Source organism: Tyto alba, unplaced genomic scaffold (assembly GCF_018691265.1).
Source record: "Tyto alba isolate M040663 unplaced genomic scaffold, T.alba_DEE_v4.0 Super-Scaffold_29, whole genome shotgun sequence".
Classification (NCBI taxonomy): domain Eukaryota; kingdom Metazoa; phylum Chordata; class Aves; order Strigiformes; family Tytonidae; genus Tyto; species Tyto alba.
The window spans coordinates 12,064,185-12,086,812 of record NW_024881303.1 but is presented as its reverse complement, the minus strand read 5'-3'; the positions used below and the strand labels follow the sequence as shown (position 1 = coordinate 12,086,812).

General features: G+C 39.6%; 2 protein-coding genes across 4 annotated transcripts; one reads left to right on the top strand and one right to left on the bottom strand.

Moving 5' to 3' along the window:
• Positions 1-2,827: 2,827 nt before the first annotated feature.
• BAG5 (BAG cochaperone 5) lies at positions 2,828-8,011 on the bottom strand. Its single transcript, XM_042799014.1, has 2 exons — positions 7,897-8,011; positions 2,828-7,294 (listed from the first exon to the last, which is right to left on the bottom strand). The coding sequence occupies exon 2, from the start codon at positions 7,264-7,266 to the stop codon at positions 5,914-5,916; it is 1,353 nt and encodes a 450-aa protein (XP_042654948.1). The 5' UTR covers positions 7,267-7,294; positions 7,897-8,011; the 3' UTR covers positions 2,828-5,913.
• Positions 8,012-8,036: 25 nt separating this feature from the next.
• Positions 8,037-22,472, top strand: LOC116958862 (cytochrome c oxidase assembly factor 8). Of its 3 annotated transcripts, none has more exons than XM_042799016.1 (5): positions 8,037-8,248; positions 9,010-9,207; positions 10,282-10,345; positions 12,328-12,418; positions 19,064-22,472. In XM_042799016.1, exons 1-5 carry the CDS (start codon positions 8,135-8,137, stop codon positions 19,164-19,166), a joined length of 570 nt encoding a protein of 189 aa, XP_042654950.1. In that variant the 5' UTR covers positions 8,037-8,134; the 3' UTR covers positions 19,167-22,472. The 3 variants fall into 3 exon arrangements, with proteins under 3 accessions (XP_042654950.1, XP_042654949.1, XP_042654951.1); XM_042799015.1 differs by lacking the exon at positions 19,064-22,472 and adding an exon at positions 15,080-16,811; XM_042799017.1 differs by lacking the exon at positions 19,064-22,472 and adding an exon at positions 13,876-15,166.
• Positions 22,473-22,628: the final 156 nt, after the last annotated feature.

The window sequence follows — 22,628 nt, the reverse complement described above, 5'->3', positions numbered from 1 at the left end:
CTTACTCAGACTTGCTACCAGTTATTATACTATCCCTTCCAATTACCAGTTTATTACAGGATATAGCCTTCATGTTGCACACTGTCTTCTGCAAGCCACACTGATATTCCAAACGCACGCTAAGCCAGACATTTCAGAGAGAATGAGGGTAATTATGGCATCCCTAGTGATGGGTGGCACCGCCTTGCCCAAGGGCACACCAAGGCTAACCCCCATCACTTCGAGGTTGGACTATGCCTGGGAGGAGCACTTAGGGTGGAAAAGTGTTAAACTGCAGGGTGTAGGCCAGGTATAACTGCAACAAGGCAAAAGGGAGCTTTGCTTTGCTTGCTTTTCTTATGCTGTAAAACTAAAAGAAGTCAGCCAAACAACAGCCTGACAACTTTACTATTTTTTTTTTTTGTCTTCTTTTCCCCTAGTCTTTCTTGTCTCTCTGCCTCTTTGGGTTTTTGATCTGGTTTATAGGCCTCTTGGTGGTCATGACCACAAATTTGGTTCTGGGTATCTGTTCCAGAGTTGATACAACTGGGGAGCTAAAGAAAACAGGACCTTATTAAAGACATTGCACTGTGTTACTGTGTTTCTTCCCTCATGAGATGCTTTTGGTTAGTTGCCTGAAATACAGGTTTCACAAGGAACTCCTGTAGAGCAGAAGTTTGTCTGGCAAAACTAATTGAGGAGAAATGGCCCAATTAAGAAACTCATTGTACTTTTCCATTTCAAATGGCAAACTCTGCTATAATTTATGTCCTGTAGGAAGAGTTTGCAGACTTAGAAAGGGTCCTCATTATTTCTGAACTGACAAGCAGTACAACTCATGCATTCATGTTTTTGCAGTCCCCAGAACCAAATGTTGCAGAAAGGGTAAGTGTTGTGCAAAGCCTTCGACAAAAGCAGACCTCATCCTCAGCTTCTTCAGTTAATGACCAGCTTTTAGCTGACACTTACATGCCTACTAATATAACTGAAAGTATTATGTACATTATTGTTTCATGTAGCAAAACAGAAGGATATGCAGACCAGCCAACAACTACTACATGCCCCACTGTGGCTGAGCAAAAGCTTTAATCATAATTTCTCAGCTTCATCTAAAACAGAAATCCTGACAGTATTTCAGGGAATATTCTCCCAAGAATCTACTTTTTCAGTGAAAGCTCATAAGTAACAGGGGAACAGGCACAGAGCTCACTCAAAACATCACCTCTTACATTTGGTTGTGTCTTTGCTAGCAGTTTCCTCTACCAGGAACATTTTCCCAAATCCTGCCATGTAAATGTCTCAGGCTGGCAACCAGCTTAAACCCCCAGGCCCTCGATCCATGAGTTCAGTCCCAAATCCTTCTACTCCCTCAAGTTCTCAGCTGAGAATTCTCCACAGGAGAGGATACGCCTATATGAAAATAAAACACTGAGTTTTTCCAGTTAAACCATTTCAGGCACCAAAATCTGTCTGTCCCAAAGAAACACACAAAAAATTCTTAGCAAGGCAAATTCTCTCCTTTGACAAGTAAACAGCTGATCAAGACAAACAGGTCAGCACCCAGTTGAGCAACATCTAGGGCCATTGCCCAGATGAGTTACTGGTCTTTGAAGAATATATTTCCTCCAAATAATCTATATTGTTAAAAGGGAGAGAAAGAAGAGACAGTGAACTTGTTACCTATAGGAACATTCAACCTTTATAAAACTTATTCTTTTCCAATGTGTTCTGGGTAAGACTTTTCCAGATTGTGTATATTACTTGGACATGATCATCTGTGCTTTTCATTGCATGAACACTTACTCTGTAACACAAAGGAGCAATTGAAAGCAACTGGTTTATTTTCCATACATGATTAATTTGTATTGCCTTCACCATATCCCATTACTAAAGCAGCAAATTCCTACTTGTCTGTAGGATTTGATAGTGCCACCTTCATTCCTTCTTTCTCCTTCAAAGATTTAACTATGCAGAAGGTTGATCTAATGATTTACTGCTACTTAAAATCTTAACATTGCTCCCTAACCCATGGCCTCATGACCTACCCTTTCATTTTGCAGTAGCTCTGGCCCACATGCCTTTCTGCAAGCCAATTTGACTCACAAATGCCCCACAAAACTCCCTCCTCCATTTTTAAGTTTGCTTTCTCCTGTTTTATTGGGTTAAATCAGCTCACATAAGTTGACCAAGCGGCAGAAACTGCACAAAGCCAGCAGATTTCTGGGCAGAAACAGAACTTCCCATTTCCATCAGCAGTGAACTGGTAACTTGGCTCACTGCATCTTGAGAAAACACACTGAGCCATCAGAACAATCATGTGAACATGCCTCATCTACACAATTTAAAACCAGATTATTTTAACTCCCACTACAGGTTCTTTAATCCACATTGACTTTGCACATGAAGAGACTTCATACCATCAGCTTTGCAAGCTCATCTGTTAAGGCAGCATATTTGGCAGAAAAGTGGCAAGATCTTAAAAGAGCCACAAGCATTTTTGCAATGACCGTCCAACTGAAACCCACGAGTATGCAAAGCTATCACTGAAGAAAGAATGAAAAAGACTGACTGAATAACTGTAATGCAAGGTTAAATGCAGAGAAAACTGAAAGGCACCAGATTTGGCAAGTAGAGGTAGGAGTGGTTTCCACACAGAACTTTATTTTCATAAATACAGCAGTGAAAAAGCAAACTTTTAAGGAAGAAGGAAAAAAAAGAAAAAAAAGAGCTTTATGTCTGTATGTTTAATAAAAACACTTTCTCTAAGACAAAAATCATTTACATTCTGATAACTCACATTCAAAAATAGAGAAAGGCAGCAGGGCATAACATTCAAAGGAATACCTAGTAAAAGGTAGTAATGTATTTTTATTAATAATCAAGAATATAACACTGCAGTATTTAATCTTGAATTTGTATATACAAATGTCATATCCTATACAGCAATAATCAAGACATACACACCATAAGGAAAACGTACACTAATTTCTGTTAAATTGAAAAAGTAGGAATCGTACTTAACAAAAATCTCCTCCAAACTCATAACACTGAAAAACCACTTTGAGTGGTGAAGAACAAAAATAACCACTGAAATAACTAAAGAAAATTTGTTTAAAAATTAACAAATAGGAATCACAATGTAGGATTACCTCTGCCCTAAATATCCAATTATTTATTTTGCTCTAAGGTAGATTACATAGCACACAGAGAAGTTTTTATATTATTTATATTATACAGAGAAGTATTTGTATTTCAGTATAGTACTAAAATGCAGGCTTTTACAATTTGGTCCACTTACATTTTGCTGATTATTTTAGCCTGCCATATCAGAAAAGTTGTGTGTCCCTCAATCTTTGGATATAAAAAGCAGAGAAATTACATTCTTCAGCACAAAAGCAAGATTTTGAGAAATCTAGGCATTACTTTTTTGGTTAAGCATATGTAGCTTATTACTTTCATTCATGCAAAAACTGTGAATTAATCCCATTCCAGATGAGGATTTTACCATAAAATTTAAATAGTCAATTTAGTAGAGTACAGAACAATGGAAAAAAAGTTTAATCCACAGAATATCTTGCTACTGAACTCTACTGAGTCAAAATTACACTAACCTTACACATCTGCCTTCTTAGACACAGGCATAACAATTCATTCAGAAAAGACAAAAGATATAAAAATTTAAAATAGAAGAGATCCGAAAACTATACTAATTTTTCTGTAAGAGGTTCAAACATTTATAAAGCTACACATAACCTCCAAAGAACACAGACACTAAATTGTTAAACAACCTACAAGTAACCAATGCAGACCTGACAGTAATACTAAAGAAAAATTAATATTATTACACTATCAAATTCTTATATTCCCTAAAAATGTAAGTGCAAATCAGAAGTTGCAGTTCAAATGTGTAGAAAGTTTGAAATGAGTAAAATAATTCAGGTGCATAACTATTCTGTGTTAGCCACATAATATATAAACATAGATTGGAATTTTAACTAGGGGAAATTATTTTTTTGATGTAAGGAGAGATAAATTCAATGGGGTTATATCTCTGAAAGAGCAGAGAGAATCCTCCAACATTCTGTCATTGCCAAATTGTGCCTCAGGCACCATACTCAGTTGGCAAGTAAATCTGCAAAGCAATCACCTGTACAATCACAAACAAAATATATTCACACTCTGAAGTTACTGAGCCTTTCATCAACATCTCAAAGCATGTTATGGAGGAACCATATTCTCTCCTTCTTGTAGCAATAGGCACAGAAGACCTGCCCAAAGTCCCCCATCTCCACATCCGTGCATTTGTTTTTAAGCAGAATCCGTATTTCCCAAATTTGATGCTCATTCTCAGGACTCTAAACAATTGCCACCTGTTGTATTACATTAATTTGACATACATTATAGTAGAATTATATATATGTGAGAAATCCAGTTTGCAAAGATTACAAACGTATCAAGCTTCCAGTGAACAGTTCCTATATCTACGTATGACGGTGCAAGTCAGTGGTGTCATAAAGGCACTTGGCTTTCACAGACAGTGTTGTCTTCTCTCATCACTCAAAAATAGATCTAAAAATATTTATCCATCCAAACTGGTTTTTACTCCTTAAAGTGGTGCAAATCATCATCTATAGAACAGTAATTCATTAATTCAACATGAAAGATCTAAGTGCAAAGTACCCATAATTAAATATATCTTTATAATGAATTCATTTTAATGCCATGCTCTCGAAAAAATGCCAAAAAACATGCTAAAGTAGAAATGTGATTGGCACTAGCAGCCACAAATAAAAAAGCAGGTGTGTACAACAGTATAAGCAAGCTTATTTACGAAGTTACCAAAACATTTAAGTGATGAGTTGCAAGGAGAGACATTTGCCACAAGTCTTTTCCAAGACATGCTGAAGCCACACCTGACCAGTATGAAATATATAACAGGCTTTTACATCATTAGGGACATCTTTATAGCTAGCTACATAATTTTACAAAAATAATTCCAAAATGCTCATTCACTTCAAAGTGAATTGTTTCTGTTTTCACCAAATGTGAAAAGACAAGTCAAAACCAGATCTAACAAGAGAGTTTAAGAAGACACCTAAGCAGCCACTAAAGTTCATTGCAGTTTTCAGGGGTTTATGGATGGCAGTGTGAAATCCTCAAAATCCCATTTATCTGGTCAGTATATATGTACAGATTTCCCTCTCCAAGTCTCAGTATATTAAAGCAGTAATTTGAAAGAGTTTCCACCAACAAAAGACCTGCTTTTGAAAATCAAAGGGCTCAGATATTACAAAAAATAGACATAATTGGCTTTGCCTACGTAAATGTTAATTTGCAGTTGGCATTACAGCTCCATCAACCAAGAAATCTAAACACCCAGAAAGTTGTGATGGATGGAATAAATCCAGTACAACCCAAAAGCCAACAGGCTTTTTGCCTTTAGTACTTTCTGTTGTAAAAGCACATTAAGAGTATATCCAGACTGCTGTGAAGTTGCTGGATGGAGCCTCATGCTTGGATACTAATTTTCATGTCCAGTCTTCTTTAGTTTTGCCAGTACTGTACCGTGAGGAAGTTTCTGCATCTTTGAAAAATCTGCATTCACTGAACATTGCACCAGGTAATTAAAACAAAACCAGGAAAAAAAAAAAAAAAAAAAAAAAAAAAAAGCCATTTGATCACATATTAAGCTATTCCTTCAGAAAATCGCACTTCTTTGCTTATAGCCATGACCAGAATTGCTGATGGTGTACTGACAGTTGCCATGGCAAGTGGGTGACTGCGTGGGATAGCAGACATATAGCCAAGTCAACTGCTTATGCAATCTCTGTGATTTAAGCAAGCACAGAACACACCGCTTTTATTATGTGCTGCCAACGATCTGCATAAAGTGCCAAAGGAAAAAATGTTCTTCTATGTCAGGCCATGGCTGTTTCAGTATTCCCATTCATCTGTTTTCATGTCCAGATAGTAAAGAATATTCTGCGCAAGCTTTACTGCTTGCTTTCTGGCAGCCTTACACCGCTCATCACCTTGTGGATCAACAGCATCAAGTGCTAGAAGTTGTTTTGTAAGAAGTTCTTCCAATCTCATGTAATTTTTATCTGTTCTGTTTCCATCAAATGAAATCACCTCCTGCTGAATTTGAGACAAGTTTCCAAGAACAGTCCAAACTGCCTTATGAGACTGATGTTCAGCAGCAGTTTGCTCAGAGTACATTTGCCTTTTTTCAAGTGCTTCCTTCAAATCAATATACGTTATAAGAGTTTGAACTTCTATTACTGCTCTTCTCCTGGCTTCTCTAATACAGGGGTTTTTTCCTGGACTCACCTCATCTAAGTGAGCAATTAATCCCTGTAATTCCGCTTTAGATCTCAAATACAAATCGGAAGCATTCTCTGTTTTTAAAAGTAAAGAATTAACTTCCTTCATTTTCTTGCGAATCTCTTCTATTTTTAGAATGGACTGATTTTGTGCCAAATCATAAGCATGAGTAGAATTTGCTTCTTCTTCCAAGTCCAGGTATTTCTGTAATTTATTGATCTCTTCCACTACTTCCTTTCTGTAGTTTCTTATTTCCGTGCGACCACAGACATCTAAAGCATCCAAATCAGCGATGAGGCCTGTAAGCACACAGGATAGATGCCTGCAGGTATCATTACTACTCACTCCCATCAGAAGCGCAATAAGAGTTCCTCTTGCTTTGTTCACATCACACATTACAGAGTTAATTTTGGAGACAGAAGGATGCGCATCATTAGAGAGTGGCAGGGACAGCTGCTGCTTTACACAGCTTTCGATAATCTCCTGGACAGCACATACTTTTGTCAGTGTACGATATCTCGCTTTGCGTAAAGAAACTTTCCCTCCGGTTTTCACCTGGGTAAGTCTCAATACAATGTCCTGAATACCTTCTTCAAATTCGTCACTTATACAGTTACCTCCTTTGTAAAAAGGTGTAATCTCACGTTCCACAAGTGACTGTGCCTCCTTGAATATAGCCTCTATTTCCAGTCTGCGTGGATGGTTTGCATTTTGTTCCAGTTCCTTAAGCAGCCTTTCTATTTCCTGAGCAGCTCGCTTTCTGGCTTGCTGAATATCCCCTTTTCCTTCAGTGTCTACAGAATCTATTTCAAAAAGCTGTTTAGTGAGATTCCTTTCTAATTTCTTGTAATCTTGATCACTAGACAGACCACTGAAGACAACCACTTGTTGTTCGATCTCCTTGACTTCTTTCTGTATTTCATGCAACCGTTTTATGGATGGGTGTTGGTTACCCATATCCATTCTCTTCTTTCGTCCAGTTTCAGATGAACTACAAGGAAAGTGAGAACAAGACTTGCGATTAGTAAAGTCCCATGCAAGCACATGTCACAACTTTCACAACATCCCGAAGCGCTTCAGCGTTACGACCGTTTTAAATATCTCTAGCAACAGGAATACACCACTTGGCTGGCATTTCACAGCGATTCCTCTAGCCTTTCGCACTCCTTTCCTCCGCCCGGGCTGCAGGGGGGATGCTGTCGTTACCCTCTCCCAGCGTTTACCCGCGACCTCCAGCCCTCCCTTCCCCACCCGCCCTGCCGCTGTGGGCACGGCAGAACAAACCGGACAAGGGGAAAAACAGCGGCAAAACCCGACCACCCTTGGGGGTGCGCCACAACCCGGGGGCAGGGCTGCCCTCCCCCGCACAGGCCGCACCGCCGACGGCCCGCTCCCCGCCCCCCCCCCCAGCGCCCGCCGTTCCCCTCCACCGCAGCAACCTGCCCCCGGGCGACGGGGCCCGACGAAGCGAGGAGAGACGACGGCGGGCCGCTCGCGGTGGGGACCACGGAGGCACCCGAGGAGAGGGTCGCTCCCACCCCCGCGGCAACACCCTCCCCGCTCCCGGTCCCCGCACCGCCCCGGCCGCCTCACCCGCCGGGCGCCTCGGCCGAAGTAGCCCCGCTGACCGGCCCGGCGCTGCGCTGCGCCACGGGCCGAGCGGCAGCGCAGCCCAGGAGCCCAGCCCCGCCCCGCGGCCCGGCGGCGGGGGCGGGGTCGGGGGCGGGATCGGGAGCGGCGGGGCCGAGGGACGCGGCTCCTGCCGCGGCGCCGCGCTCCGGGCCGCCCGGGCTTTGCGACAACCGCCGTAAAGCGCCAGGCGCCGGCAGCCATGGCGGCGGTCAGGGCGCTGAGGGCTGGCGGGTTCCGCCGCCGCCGCCTCCTCTCCTTCTCCTCAGCCAGCGGCGGCCCCATGGCTGAGCGCGGGGAGCGGCAGGAGAGCGCGGTAAATCCGGGCGGGGCGGGCGGGGAAGCAGCTCCAGCGTCCCGGAGCCGGCGCTACCGCGGGGGAGGCCTCAGGGTCTCCCGCCCCTGCGGAGCCCGGAGAGGGGGGAAGGCGGGGGGCCGGCCTGGCTGCCCCCGCGGTAACTCCCTGCGTCGCTGGGCGGGCGGGTCCCGGTAAAAGCCCGCGTTTCCCGCCGCCTCTCGTTGTTTGTGTGTCTTTCAACGCCCCCCGGTGTTTGTAAATAACGACGCGGCCCCTCCCGCGCTGCGCGGGTGGGGCGCTGAGGCGCCGGGGAAGCGAAGCGAAGCGCTTTTACGAACGGAGCGGTAAGCTGCGGGCTGTTAGAGCCAGTTCTTCCTAAACCCGGCCTGAAAAGCGACGCGCTTGTGCGGGTTCACAGGGGTCCGTGAAGAAAGCGGCGCTTAGGAAGACTTACATACTTGCGAGTTCTTGCCATCAAGTATTTTAACAAAGTGGAATATCAGTGATACAAAAACGAAAAAAGAGTGCTTAAAATCATGATTTATGGCTGTTGGGAAAGAGTCCAAGCTATCTTCTCTGTAGTGCATTTCTAAATAAAAGTAAAATTTCAATGTATCGCATCATTTTCCATCAGGGTAGGTGAATGTGCATAATTTCTGAGCTTGTTATGTTTGCTTATATGTTTTAAGGTTATGTGCAGTTTTGGAATTTATCTCAAATCAGGGTGGTCTCCAAAAACTGCTAAAGTGGTCCTGACGAGTTCTGCCTGTACTTTCAAGGGCCTGGGTTTCAGCCCCCCCGCACACTCCTGTAACGACTGGATCGGCCCCCCCGACAAGCACTCCAACCTGCGCCCCGTCATCTTCTACGTGCCCCCCGAGGAGTCGGCCCTGGAGCGGCGGCTGCGGGAGGCTCGGCAGGAGGCCCAGGCCTGTGACCAGCGCTTCTGGGCGCGCCACAACCGCGCCTTCCGCCAGGTGAGCCTGCCCGCACACCCCCTGCGCTCAGCGCCCGCACCCGCGCGGGTTTGGTCCCCGTGAGGAAGGGTTCGGCTCTGCCCGCTCTTACTGGATGGTAATTGATACCATTTCCCTTAATAGACGTGGTGTCTGGGTGAAAATTACTTTTTTGTCATTCATTTCTTTAAAATGGCGTAAGAAAAAGCTAAAGAGCCTGCGTGTTTTATTGCTGTTTAGTGGCATATAATGATACATGCCTTTTACCTGTCTTGCCCTGAGAATATAAAGTTGTAGCCACCCTATGTGCAAGGCCGGTCTGTGACTGGAGCAGCTGTTGAAAATGATTCTGCAGCTCTTCTTGCTCTGTCATAAGTGAGAGAAATTAGGTATTACCAGGGGTAAATGAGGGACGTGCCTTTTTTCACTGCCAAGGTGCCCCAGCAAGGCTGAAAGCGGGGAGGACTTTCCGGTTGTGGTCTGTTGTCTTTCCTGATTGCAGCATTGGTTAGGAGGCACTGAATTTTGCTGGAAGAACGGTAGAGATTCATTAATTCACCATCATTTGTGATGATCTTTGATCATCATAGCCTCCCAAAACTTGCAAAGATCTCAGAGAAAAAACAAAGCTTGTTTTTTAATTCCACAGAACTGCTTTTTAAGTTTGAAAAACTTATGTATAAATAATTATTCTGTTTCCATTTAATTGAAATTTTTTAAGGCTACATGTTTTTTTCTATCTTCAAGTTCTCATTATAAAATACAGTACATCTTCATAGTTTGCCTCATAAAATGAAGGTTCAGATCCTGTCAAACTGTACAAGTTCAGCTGTAACTCTGCTCCACACGTAATGTCTCCATAGATCACGTGCATTAATTAATCGATTCATTCAGGTAGTTGGATCTAAGTGACAGAGTTACTGGTTTAACGAACTCACTGGGTTCAGGAAAATCTTTTGTTGATATTTCCAAGTATGATAAGTATTGCTTGTTATTTCAAAGGGTGTTAAGCACTACACTGCTATGTGATTAAAACCAGTGGTTAACTTCAAGGACTGAGTACGTCAGATTCTAATGTGGAAAAACATGTTTTAGGAAAAAGAAGAATTTATTTATTCAAGACTGAAAGCCAAGGGTCTGGAAATGAGAGATGAAACAGGTTAGTGAGATCTTTGTTTATAGTTTAGGATGCATTCTGAATTCTGTTTAACTTTGAATTTTGTTAGTTTATGCTTTTTGTGTTCTGTCAGAAGTAAATCTTGAGGGTAGGATTTAGAAGTATTTTCATAAGAATGATAGAAGGGAGGAGCTCCTCAGAGATGTGCTTGTGGGGGTCAGATCATCTGTTGTACTGTTATTCCTTCCCTGCAGCTGGAGGGAATTCGCTGAAATCCTAGCCAAGTAATGTGGTCATTCTGTAGTCTAAGGACTTTCACACCTACTAACCCAGTGAGCTAGCTGAGCTAAACATACAGAGCGTTTGTCTCAAGTGTGTGTTACAGTTGGGTGGATAAATTCCCACTCCTTGGCTTCAGGTCCATAATGTGTGGAATGAATACAATATTTTTCCTTGACGGAGAATAAAACAGCTTCTGAGGCGACAGCAGCTGCTATCTGCCTTGTCTTTGCCTGAGCACAGTTGCTGTAAAATAGTTGCCCCTCTAATTCATGATGCGAAACTGAAAACAAGATGCCTTCCTAATAACAGTGAATTGGCCATCATAGTAGGAGGTTGAGCAGTTTGTTCCTAGAATAATGATCTGTTTGAGTTTAGTAGAGTATCCGCTCAGGTATTCTGTGTATCACAGACCATTATTTTTCTCTTCAGTTTGTATCCTGGTGATCAGTGTGTCGTTGAGAAATAATTTTAATTAAGTTTTGAGTTCTTTAGGAAAGGCTGCTTTTATAGTGCCATTTTGGTTTGGTTTGAGGTTTTTTTTGTTTCTTTTGGTTTTATACCCTAGAAATGAAAGAAAAAATAGTAAGCATGTACATATTGTCTGCATGTGTTGACTAACTGTTCTATAATACAGCTGCATATGTATATAAAAATAAGAGTAATAACAATATACATGAACAGTTGGAGCAAAACATATTTTTATGTAAGTGAATCTACAATCAGTTCTGCCAATACCAGTATAAAGAAACACATTAACTATAGGTGTTATGTAGGCAGCCTTCAAATAGTCTTAGAGTAAATTTATCCCATAGTATGCTAATCCATTGTAATATATTAGATTTGTAAATAATGACAAATAGAACTGACAAAAATTTACCTTTCTATGATCAGTCTCAGGAGCTTTGAAATGTATTTTGGATCAGTAACAAGCGGAATATCACAATTCCATCGCCCTCATCGTATCCATCTTCCCTCTTACCTTCAAATTTGACCCTCATTTTAAAAACACTTGAAGTGCCATAAAGTTTGAATAGGAATTAACTGATAGAGTTGAGAATACCTGCTAGTTCTCAGAATTCTACATCTGTGCTGTAGCCACAGGTTTTCCTTTCATGTTCTGTGGAAAGAATCGATCTCCTCTTACATTCTGCTTATGACAGTGGCATATTTAGTCATGTTTTTGTACTTGCTTCTTCACAAAATAGTTGTTAACGAATGTGACATCTCAGAACATATACTCTTTGGTATAAGTTACTTAAAATATATCAACAGCAATAGAAAACAATTACATCTGAAAATATCATGTCAGTCATGGATACTGTTCTTTCTGTATTTATTGGCTTACTTTAAAGAGGAAATTTAGGTTAGTAAGTGTTCTTACTGGTGCTGTTTAGACTTCAGGCCCACAAGAGATTCATTTTACTTAAAAGGATAGATTCTCCTAGATCTGTGGACTTTTTCATAGGGGTCCACTGGTTCCCTAAATAATCTAAGACCTGATAACTCTTACTTGTGAAAGTGATTATACTTATGACAGTTTTGAGTTAATCAGTATTTTTAACTGGCTGTGCTCCCTAGACAGGTTTTTAAAAAGTTGGAAAAAATAAAAGCATATTCATTTGTTCCGGGTTATACAGGAAGCTTGTAGGAGCAAGGAGTTAGACCTAGCTCTCCTGCATCTGAACCCAGTGTTTAAATCCAAAGAATTATTTTGACTTTGTTATGCCAAAACTTATTTTCAGGTCAAAAAGCAACACTGAATGCAGAAGAAATGGCTGACTTTTACAAGGACTTTCTAAGTAAAAATTCTAGAAAGCATATGCAGTATAACAGGTATGTAGAAAGTATTTATGTTGACTATTACACATTACAGTCCAAGTGAAAGGCATAAGATCAAATTTAAAATCTGAACATTATTTTTTCCATAATTGGTAAAACAGCACCTAAAACTATCATTTTAGAAAATGATTTTTTAAAATGCTGTTATTAGCATTTGACAGAAATTTTCATTGTCATTTGAATTCTTCTACCGCTTATTGTTGATTTAGTGGAGAGGTAAACCTCAGACGTGAGATTCAGAGAGACAATATCAGGCACTCAATTTTTTTTCTCTTACAGCATGGGTCTCTTCATGCTGCTAATTGAAACCAATAAATATGCAAATAAAACAGTTGAAATTTTTATATAACAGATTCTAGTTGCCTGTTAAATAAGGACTAGTAAATCTCATTCAAGGGAAGAATGTTTCATGACAGTAGTATTTAGTATTCTTGGGTTTATTATTTGCAAGCATATAGTAAAAATTGAAGTGATTAGCCTTGAGTTTGAGGGTTTTTTTGTGTGGCAAAGCATTAGCAAAATGGTTTCCTGAACTCATTTTGTGTGGAACCTCAGCTACAACTGGGTAAGCCCACGTCCACTGTGCCTCTTCACAACATCTACTGCATTGTTTTAGTGTTACTGTTTGTACAGCAACTTGATAAACTGGATTGGGCATCTGAAACAACTGAAAAATTACTTGCAACACACATTACCCTGCAAGTCGCTGCGCACACTTGGTAGAGGGCTAGAAATGACGAAGGAATGGGAAGCTGGAGGAGGACAGCACTTAATCCAGTTACAGTAGCGCTGCCCACTGAATATGAAACCACAACTTCAGTTGCTTCTCTGTATTGGATTGAAAGATTATTGAGCTCAAAGGTGTCAGGTGTTACTGGGTTCCTGATGGTGTAATGCTAGTGAGAATTCTACCTTCACTGTAACTGATCTATAACAAATTGTGGTTTAGGGTTCTTTGTATGTATTGTGCATATACCGTAACATGCTATAAGAACAATTCTACTGTAACAAATATTTAAAATAAATATAGACATCTTGTCTTGCACATGGGGGGAGGGAGAGGGGGGGAACCTCACCATAAACCTAAGCAACAGCATGAAAAGATGGAAATTAGAAAATTATTTTTAATGAGGTGATTGTTGTTCACATTGCTTTTAACTGATGAGTGAGAAACCAAATAGTTTTTATTAGAACTGATCACCAGATGCCATTGTTGTAGTGACCTGAGGATAGTGTCCTGTCTTCACAGTAACAGAGTTCAGGCTTTGTGCCAAAACGTGTCCTTCCTTGTTGCTGCCTTGTAAAATCAGATAGTGTCAGCTGCATTGTTGTAGTTTCAAAGTGGAATTGCACACCCCTGAAAGCAGTGGAGCTTTTTACAGGCACTCTGATTTTGAGGGGTCATATTTATAAAAATCTGTTTATGCATTTTGCTGTATGTTCTTTTGCAGCATTGCCAGCTGGCCTGAAAACTGTGGTTGCTGAAGTGTTGCAACTTCTAAAATCTAGTTAAAATTGAAGACATGACTGTACATAGATGCCATGAATATTTAGTTCAGGGTACCTAGAGTGGAAATACAGTCTAGTTTAGAAAAAAAAAATGGAGAAGGATATAGGAAATAAGACATGGAAGGGGAAAAGAAACAGTTGCAATGTTAGCAAGATATTTTGATTTAACATGACATTTGAGGGGGTAGCTCAGTGCTGCTCGTCAGCACGATTTTGGCTACTATCCTTACTCAGAGGTTAGTATCTCAGGTTTGTTAGATCTGTATACGCAGTGTTTCCCACAGAGATCTCAAAAGAAGACCTAAATCCCAATGTTTAATATTCCCTGCTAGTTCTACAATAAGCATACTCTGTTGCTTCTTGTGCAGCATTTTACAAAATACAAGAGGGATCCTTGTTAGAAACTAGAAAGAAATTATGATATTACTTTAGTTTGTTACAGGGGCAGGAATTTGAAGCAAGTTTGTAGAGGTTAAAAAGGGCGGATACAGACTATCCTATCTATATCTTGAATTGGTTCCAGAAGCCATGCATGCTTCATTAAAACTATTTACAGATGTAAAGAGTAACTTTGCCAATATTAAAAGCATCATCTTTAAAAGGTACTGCATTAGAAACAGAATGTTTCCTATATTGGGTTATACAATTAGTCTTTAAAGTGTGATTTGATTTTATTTTTTCCCACCCTTCTAGGTGACCAACTATGCCCTTCACATGTATCTTCATACATGCACAAACAAATCATACCCCTAGCGTAGCACTAGCCGAAAATCCTTCTAGGTAGCTTGATGATCAGCTTTACTTCTGAAACCTGAGATGTAGTTACAATTATTTTAGCTTACCTGATTTCAAACACAATTGGTCATAAAACTGCCTATCCCTTAACTTTTTTACAGTTAAGCTCTCAGTGGTTGTAGCCCTGTAGTCCACATGTAATCTGCTCATGGATGTGGATATTCACCTAGACCTTTTCACATGTTATTTAACTCTTGTCGGGCATGAAAAGTGTTGCCACAAAGAATGGAAAATGCAGGTCATCACAAAATTGTCATTTGTCAATGCCAAAGGATATTTTAATATAATTGTGTACCTTTTCTCCTGTTCTTGTTCTGCATGCTGATGATTTTCCTGGCTTTGGAATCCTAGAGATTGGTATAAACGTAACTTTACTATCACTTTCCTCATGGGACAAGTAGCACTGGCAAGAGCTCTGAGGTGGCTTCGTTGGAAAAAGAAAAATGTTGGAAATTAATCACAGCTCCATGAAGAATGCAACTCTAGCTAGGCCTCCTATAAACTTGTTTATAGCGAAGTTCAGAATCTGAATGACTAATGCAATGATAGTTTCAATCTGTTTGTTAAACTATGTAAATAAAAGTCTTAATTTATAATTGCCATTGGTCTTAATTTATAATCACTTTGTAGCTTTCTTTTACCTTTTATTCCAAGTCTATATAAAATATTTCCCAACCAGAACACAGCTGAGAACTGTTAAAAGCTGTTCCTCATTTATGTTAAATGGAATGGATCACAACTGTCACATTTTTACCACAGAGTCATAGCTCCTAAATAATGTGCAATTCTGTATGCTGCACCTGAATTTGGGTGAGAGAATGATGTCTCCACCAACTGTATCAGTATACAAAGGTAAAAATGCCTCATTTTACCGCAGTTGTCTGTCTGGGGCAGTAGCTGTCCATAAGTAATACAACATGGCTGAAGGAACAAGTATGGTTTGCAAGTATATATACAGTCAATTTAGAATAATCCTCTTTTCAGTGTGATTATTTACTAATTTGAATAAAGATTTCAGCTGTTATTTCATATAAATTGCTAACGCAGTAGGGATGCTCTTAGATAATTTTGTGTTAATTAAGAGAAATGTGTCCCCCTTGGACAAGAGTTCCTCTGACCTATGACTGGTAAAGATTTTAGTTGCCAAGCAATAAAACAGATGCATTGCCAGTCACTTAATCTTGGTAGAAAAGGAAACTGATACTTAGCTAAATGGAGAACATTAGTACTAATGGGCAGTGCTGTCTACTGGATCATTTCTTTCAAAAAATGTGCTGTTCTCAACAGTTTCTCAAAAACAACTCGCCTGAGGGTCATTTTTTCTGTCCTGCAGGTATGTAACATCAATTGGAAGGAAGTTGATTTAAGTCTTAAAATGTTATGCCATGTATCTGTAATTTAAAAGAAGTTCCATTCCTCATAATGTTCTCCCTGTCCATTTATACAGTTAAATGATTTTTCCAACACAGTTCCTGCTAAGAGAATTCTGTTAAAAAGCATGTATGTTGTCAAATGAAGTGTTTTCCTGATGCTATGCTGTGGGGAAGGTTCTGCTTTTGGAAATGTCAGCTCAATAGCCATTGACCTGTTTTTCATGTTTAAACATGACATGATTTATTCACAGGCTTTTTCAGCTGGAGCAAAAAGAGCTTTGTCAGCTTCAATGTAATCATTCCTTTGCAAGATGAAATAAATATTAATGATATAGTAGTGGATCACACTATTTCATACAATGATGATACCATCATTGGGGCTAAAACGGTCACTGAATTTTATTTTTAATGAATTTTAACTGTTGTGTTATTAGTAAATGAAAACAGTCATTATTGTGTGGGCTGAGGTGATAACCAACACTAGGAAAATACTATTTGTGAGTGTTATTTACTGCTTCAACAGTAGAAGGTATATATTTATTAAAAAGCTACAAAATGCCATGTTTCTTTGGAAAAGTAAATTTTTGAAATAGACTGTTGTGGGTATATAATGTAATTCTTCAGGGCCTTACAGTAAGTTGTATCTTACAGTGTATAAGCTTTTGACCACAATGCAAATGCACATTTCAATAAATAGTTGAAATATAAAAGAATGATTGGATAATGTAAGAAATATCCCTGGAAGGCAGAGACCAGAACCCCAGTGGGCTGGTAGTTGATAGCCATATGTTTCGACAGCTTCTGCGTAAGTTCCCTAAGGAGGTTTCACGTATGCTTTAAGTGGGTAGAGGTCAATCAAGCATTTTTATCTTCCAAGCTGCTCGCTTTTATTAACACAGACATTCTTGTGTCTGCCTGCTGAACCAGATCAGAAAATTGATTCACTACTAGAACTAATCCAAGGGAAAAGAGTGTTAGATGTCAGTTGGATTAATGCTTCATCATGCAGATGTAAGTGTTCTACTGTTGGCGTGGGGGCGATGGGGGAATTCAGATGGAAGGTTTGGATTGCACTTCAGTCAATTCACAGTTAAAACTGTCTTCTGAAGGTGTAATTTTAGTGTTGGTCACCCAAAAATTATATGATCAGCATATGGTGGATCATGCTAGGATTCTGCTCTGAGCTGCTTGTAGGTAAAGTTCATGGCTTTATGGCATTGCCTTCATTAAGATTCTGTGTGGAGTGCTGGGTCACTTGATCTAAAGCCTATTGAAGGAGTGAGGTATTTATCTATTAGGTAAGCGCTGAGCTCTGATTTACAGTATCTAATAAAGCCACAATGAAAAGATGTTATTAAGAATAATCCATCTGAAATTTTGAGTCTCATTACCAAAACCACATATATTTACTGAGATAATTACATTTTCTGAACAGCCATATAATTTTTGCCAGTGTTGCATTACTTCTGATTTTTTTAACTTAGAGCATTTGTAATAATGCCAGCTGCTTTCAGACATTATTGATCATAAATGCTTTATACATCAAAGGAAGAATGAGGAGCCGCCACAAACTACTAAAAATAAATTTTTTATGTATACAAAGGACTGCTACAGTAACTGAAGCTAGTGAAATAGATCAAAGAGTGACTGTTCTATGCACATTTTCTGAGTACAGGAAAAATAGAGGGGAGTGTTCCCATTTAGGTATTTAGCTAATCCTGTCAGAAGGAACAGCAGCATTTCATATTTAGTGGTGTCAGCATGTGCCTTTTTAATCTGTCTCATGCACTCAGTAAACGGATAATAAAACAACAGTATTTTGGGAATACTCAATTTTTGATAGTTTGTACTGACTTGGGGTGGTTATGTTCTGATACTCTGTGTGGGTTTTTGCTATTCACTGAATTTCTGTGCTGGAGCATTAATTTCCATAGACTATGAGAGGAGTAAGAGGAAGTGAGAAATGGCAATAGAGAGGCAGACCAACTAAAGGTTGGGTTGAAGTGATTGTAGCACCTTTGTATATGATTAGTAAAGAACTCTACCTAGTTTAAAAAAAAAGACATTTTTCAATTTCATTAGGAATATAAAAGTAATGGTAGCGACTACTGACTGACGAGGTAGTTTCTGTGTTTAACTGAATGTTCTTAGGGATAAAATTAAAATCTAGTTCAAAACTCAGATTTGTCATTTAGAAGCTGACCCTTCCTGGCCCCATTTTAAGGGGACTGCTCTGCTTGCAATTTTTAGCTTCCACTATCACCGAGCAAAATTGGTATCCTACAGGGTAAGCAGATTTAGCCAAACAAGAACTTAATTTACATCCTGTGCAGAGCCCATGGGCCAGTCTTTTGCATAAAGATGGAGATTTAAATGTTTTCAGGAAAGGGTAATATATGCCTGGAACTGTAGTATGCATGAATAACATTTTCATATTAAAAATTATACCTACTAATTGCTGTAAACTGATTAACAGAATAACTACCCTGTAAATGAATATTCAGGTTCATTTCTCAAAAAAAAAAAAAAAGGAAATGCAAATTACTTATTAGTTTATTTCTTAAAAAGAGTTTATAAGTACATCGAATATAATCATCTTGACATACTCATTAATATTCATTATTATATAAATCACTTCTCTGTGCCTTGCCTTTGCATTCATTAATGGATTAAGATTTACACAATTATTGTGAGATTTGGTTGACTGATAAATTCAAATAGCAGATGCTGTGAAAGTGCAACAGCAGTACTTCTGGCTAGAAATATTAAAGGCAAAAAATTACATGATCCCTTTTTAAGTGCGGTCTTAGTCAGGGGACATTTTACAGTAATACCCATAGTCAAAATCAGTTTTAGAAGCCCCGTAAGTGCTCTGCAGACATGGTCCCGGTTCCATACAGCCGCTTGTGTCTTGCTACTTCAAACCAGACACGCATTTAATGGAGTTTCTTCTGTTTTGCAGGGAAGGGCATGGTGATGTTGCTTCCTGGTGCATGCAGGCCCTCATCCTTAGGGGTGGTCCCAGGAGTGTTGCGACAGGAGCCTGGGCTGGCAGGAGGCGGTGAGCGTGGGCCTGCCGGGGGGCACTCGGCGCGCCGACTCAAGTGGAGGAGCCCTGGTGCTGCTTTGGTGGCCCGTGGCTGGTGTGAGTTTCCAGCAGCCCCTGCTCGGGCCAGTCAGGGATTGCCGGTATTCGGCAGTATTCTGCTCACACCGCTGCCCCCCAAGAACCCACTGATACGATTCAGCTGCAGAATTGGCTGTGCTAACTCTCATCAGCTGAGCCAAAACACATTAACAGGCAAAACGGAAGTTTCGGAACTGTAAGAAATTCAGGTCACTATTCGTATCTTATTATTAAAGAACCTCCTGTTGACAAATTTTAGCTCCATCTTTGTAATAAATCCCTGCTATGAAAAGTTTTTCATATGATAATCAGCGTGTAGCATACATTGCCTGTTCTTAAAGGGTTCCAGAAAAGTTGCAGATTTTAATTTCTAGAACGATTTGAATAATTAGAAGTCCAGAGTCTTTGGGAGAGGAAGAGTTGTTTTGCAAAACAGCTTTTGTAGTCAAGGCTATATGAGAAGACAAAATCAATGAATTGCAAATTTCAAAAGAGATTAATGGGCTGCCTTGATTGCTTTCCAAGTGATTTTATAATTCTGGAGTGTCATATAGAAAATAGATGGTATGACACAGCATAAATACTCTGTAACAAACCAAGTCAAGACAGTTCTGACCGTAGTAGCTGTAGAAACTATAAATACTTAGGTAGATCACTCTTTATTTGTCCAAAATTGTAGCAGACTGAAAGATGAAATGGAAACTAAATTCCAGTGAATACGTAAGAAAATGTATCCTGGATTTACCAATCTTCTTCTCACATTTACTGAAATAATATTTCACTTTTAATGTCATGTCTGGAAAACCCCCAGTTTCCTCAGGCCTCATGAAAACTTCCACCATGAAAACCAAAACAAAATACTGACATATGAGTAAATAGCCACAGGTGCTAATTTGTGTCAAAGCAGAATTCAAGCTCACTTCAAATTAAAAATCAGTTCTGATATAGGATATTATAGAGCAATTTTAATTGACGAGAGATGCTCAAAATTAATTAATTTGCTGTGTTCCTCTGGTGCTTCTTCCCTGGTGCTGCTTTTGCTGTTGGGAATAGAGGGGTCTGTTCAGTGCAACACCTGGAGACTTGCTGGGCATGCTTAACAGTAACCGTGGTGCTGCAACCATAAATCTGATTGCCATAGGACTGAGTAAATTAGGCTGATGCTAGGAGAATGTGGCTGAAGCATGCCACTGGACAGGGCATGTTTCCATCTTAGGAAGATTTTTCTCAGGCTTTTGAATCACAAGGTTCGCACTTTCTCTAAAAGCAGTAAAGCAGCTTATTACTGGCTTGAGTCTATAATTTATAGGTATTATCTAACAGCCACTTAGCACTCAGTGTTCAATTTCATATGTAATTAACAATATAATTTCAACTTTATTATATGTTTACATGTAAATTAGAAAAGCAGTCTTACTTATTTACAGTATGAACTTTGGTTTTGGACATTACCCAACAGAATTCACAACCAAAAATTCAAGGAGAAAGAAGATAAGTGAAGTTAATGAGAATGGCAGTAACACAGCATTCCAGCCTCCTCTGGTTGCAAAATGAGTGGGATGGGAAATGACAAATGTGTGAACCTTCCTTTAAAGATATTCAGAGAGCTTTCTGCATTGGTGCATGATAAACCTGGCAGTAACATTTTTATGGTTATGTAGTTATAAGGATATGGGGCATGTTAAATTTCTGCCCACAGTGGAACCATTTACTGGGTAGATTTCTGGTCAGTGTTAGACACTGATGAAGGAAGATACTATTATTCATCGGCCTAGTGCATGTGAGTCATGACAGTTTTCAAACATATGGTGATGGTGCACTCTGCGGTCCTTCAGCATGTAATAACAAGTGAAACACTGTGTAGGCAGTACATTTCACTTTCATGGCTAATTTATATACATCAGTTGTTCCCAGCTTTCTCCTAGTGTTTATTGAGGCATGTTTCAGTTCCTGTTTACAGTTACATTACTTTCAATACATAGGGTTTGATAAACTATGTAAAACTGCACCATGTATGTCTTTGAAACAATTTCAATGTATTTCAGCATTCATGAAAACGTAATTATTATTTTAAATGTTAAGGAATAATTTTATGTTAGAATACAGAGATTCAAAACCAGAAGTACTGCATCTGGCACTTTTCAGCAATTCCCCAGAACTTCCTGGGAGACTGATGGTAACTGATGTGACAGTGAACTGCCCCCTGTAATCAAAACACTTCAAACAGTCCAGGTGTTTTAGGTGATGCTGCTGTTGTAGAGAACTGTGGTGCCAGAGATTTTTTCCTTGAAATAAATTACTACAAGATCTACTTTCTGTGAATTGTACTATGCCCAGCTGGCCACCAAAGTCAAAGGTCAAGGAGTCCTGCTTTAAATTCCTATCTTTAATAATTTGTTCTCTGAAACAAAATTGTAGCCTCAGAATATCTGTGATGATTTACATACTGATGAGGTAACTGCCTTCTTAGCCAGTTTCTGCATAAATTACAACTTACCTAAATTGAGTCTAGCCTTTTTGGCACAAGGAAAACCTTCAGAACATGATGTGATGCAGCAGTATCCACCGAACTTGACAAATTAATAGCATCCCCTCACTGTTTTTTTAATACATCAGTCTCTAAAACACCTATTCACAGATGTATGAGTAATTCCTTTCTTCAGAAACTGATAGCTACCAGGCTAGCTTCTAAGGCTTCTTTTCACATCCCCTAATAGAGGGGATATAACAGATGAAGCCTATCAAGGTCCTGGGCGGAACTATCACATGAAAGCCAGGTCCCCATGGTTGTCTAAATCACACAAGGAGCAGGGAATAGTATAGGATTGGGAAGGCACAAAGATGATTTAAAACCATTCCCTCGACCCTTTCTCATCTGGGGTATCAGACTCTGTTCTAGACCTTTTGGAGGCTGTCCACAGACTGAATTCTTCAAAAATATTTGCTCTCAGGTAACTTACAGGCAAGCCTGTAGAGATAAAACACACCATCCATCCTGTAGGAGTGAATTATGCAATCATCTCACTAAGGTTTTAAATCTGAGACTTGATAGCAGCAATGTCTTGTTTCCTTCTGTATCATTCCAGCAAACATATCTTGTTTTCTTCTGTATCATTGTGAAAATATGGAAGAAGTGAAGAGGGTGTCCATGGTATGTCTTTGGACTTAATACTCTTCAATGGATCTCTCTGTGAACTGTCAAGAAAATGTTTCATTAAAGCAGATTAAAAAAAAAAAAAAAAAAGATATAATTACAACAGAAAGGATAGGAATTACAACATCTGAAAATTAAGCAAAAATTTCACAGTACGTACTTGCTGTGGGAAGATGGAGGCAGCAGGGAGAGAGAATTCATATCCAAACCCCTGGGAATAAGATAATTTCTCCTTTTCCTGCATCT

Excerpts from the sequence above, each read along its gene's own strand:
- BAG5 (XM_042799014.1), bottom strand. The coding sequence starts at position 7,266 with ATGGATATGGGTAACCAACACCCATCCATAAAACGGTTGCATGAAATA.
- LOC116958862 (XM_042799015.1), top strand. The coding sequence starts at position 8,135 with ATGGCGGCGGTCAGGGCGCTGAGGGCTGGCGGGTTCCGCCGCCGCCGC. Across the intron at positions 9,208-10,281 it reads ACAACCGCGCCTTCCGCCAG|GAAAAAGAAGAATTTATTTA; the intron begins GTGAGCCTGCCC and ends AACATGTTTTAG. Across the intron at positions 12,419-15,079 it reads AAGCATATGCAGTATAACAG|AGATTGGTATAAACGTAACT; the intron begins GTATGTAGAAAG and ends TTGGAATCCTAG.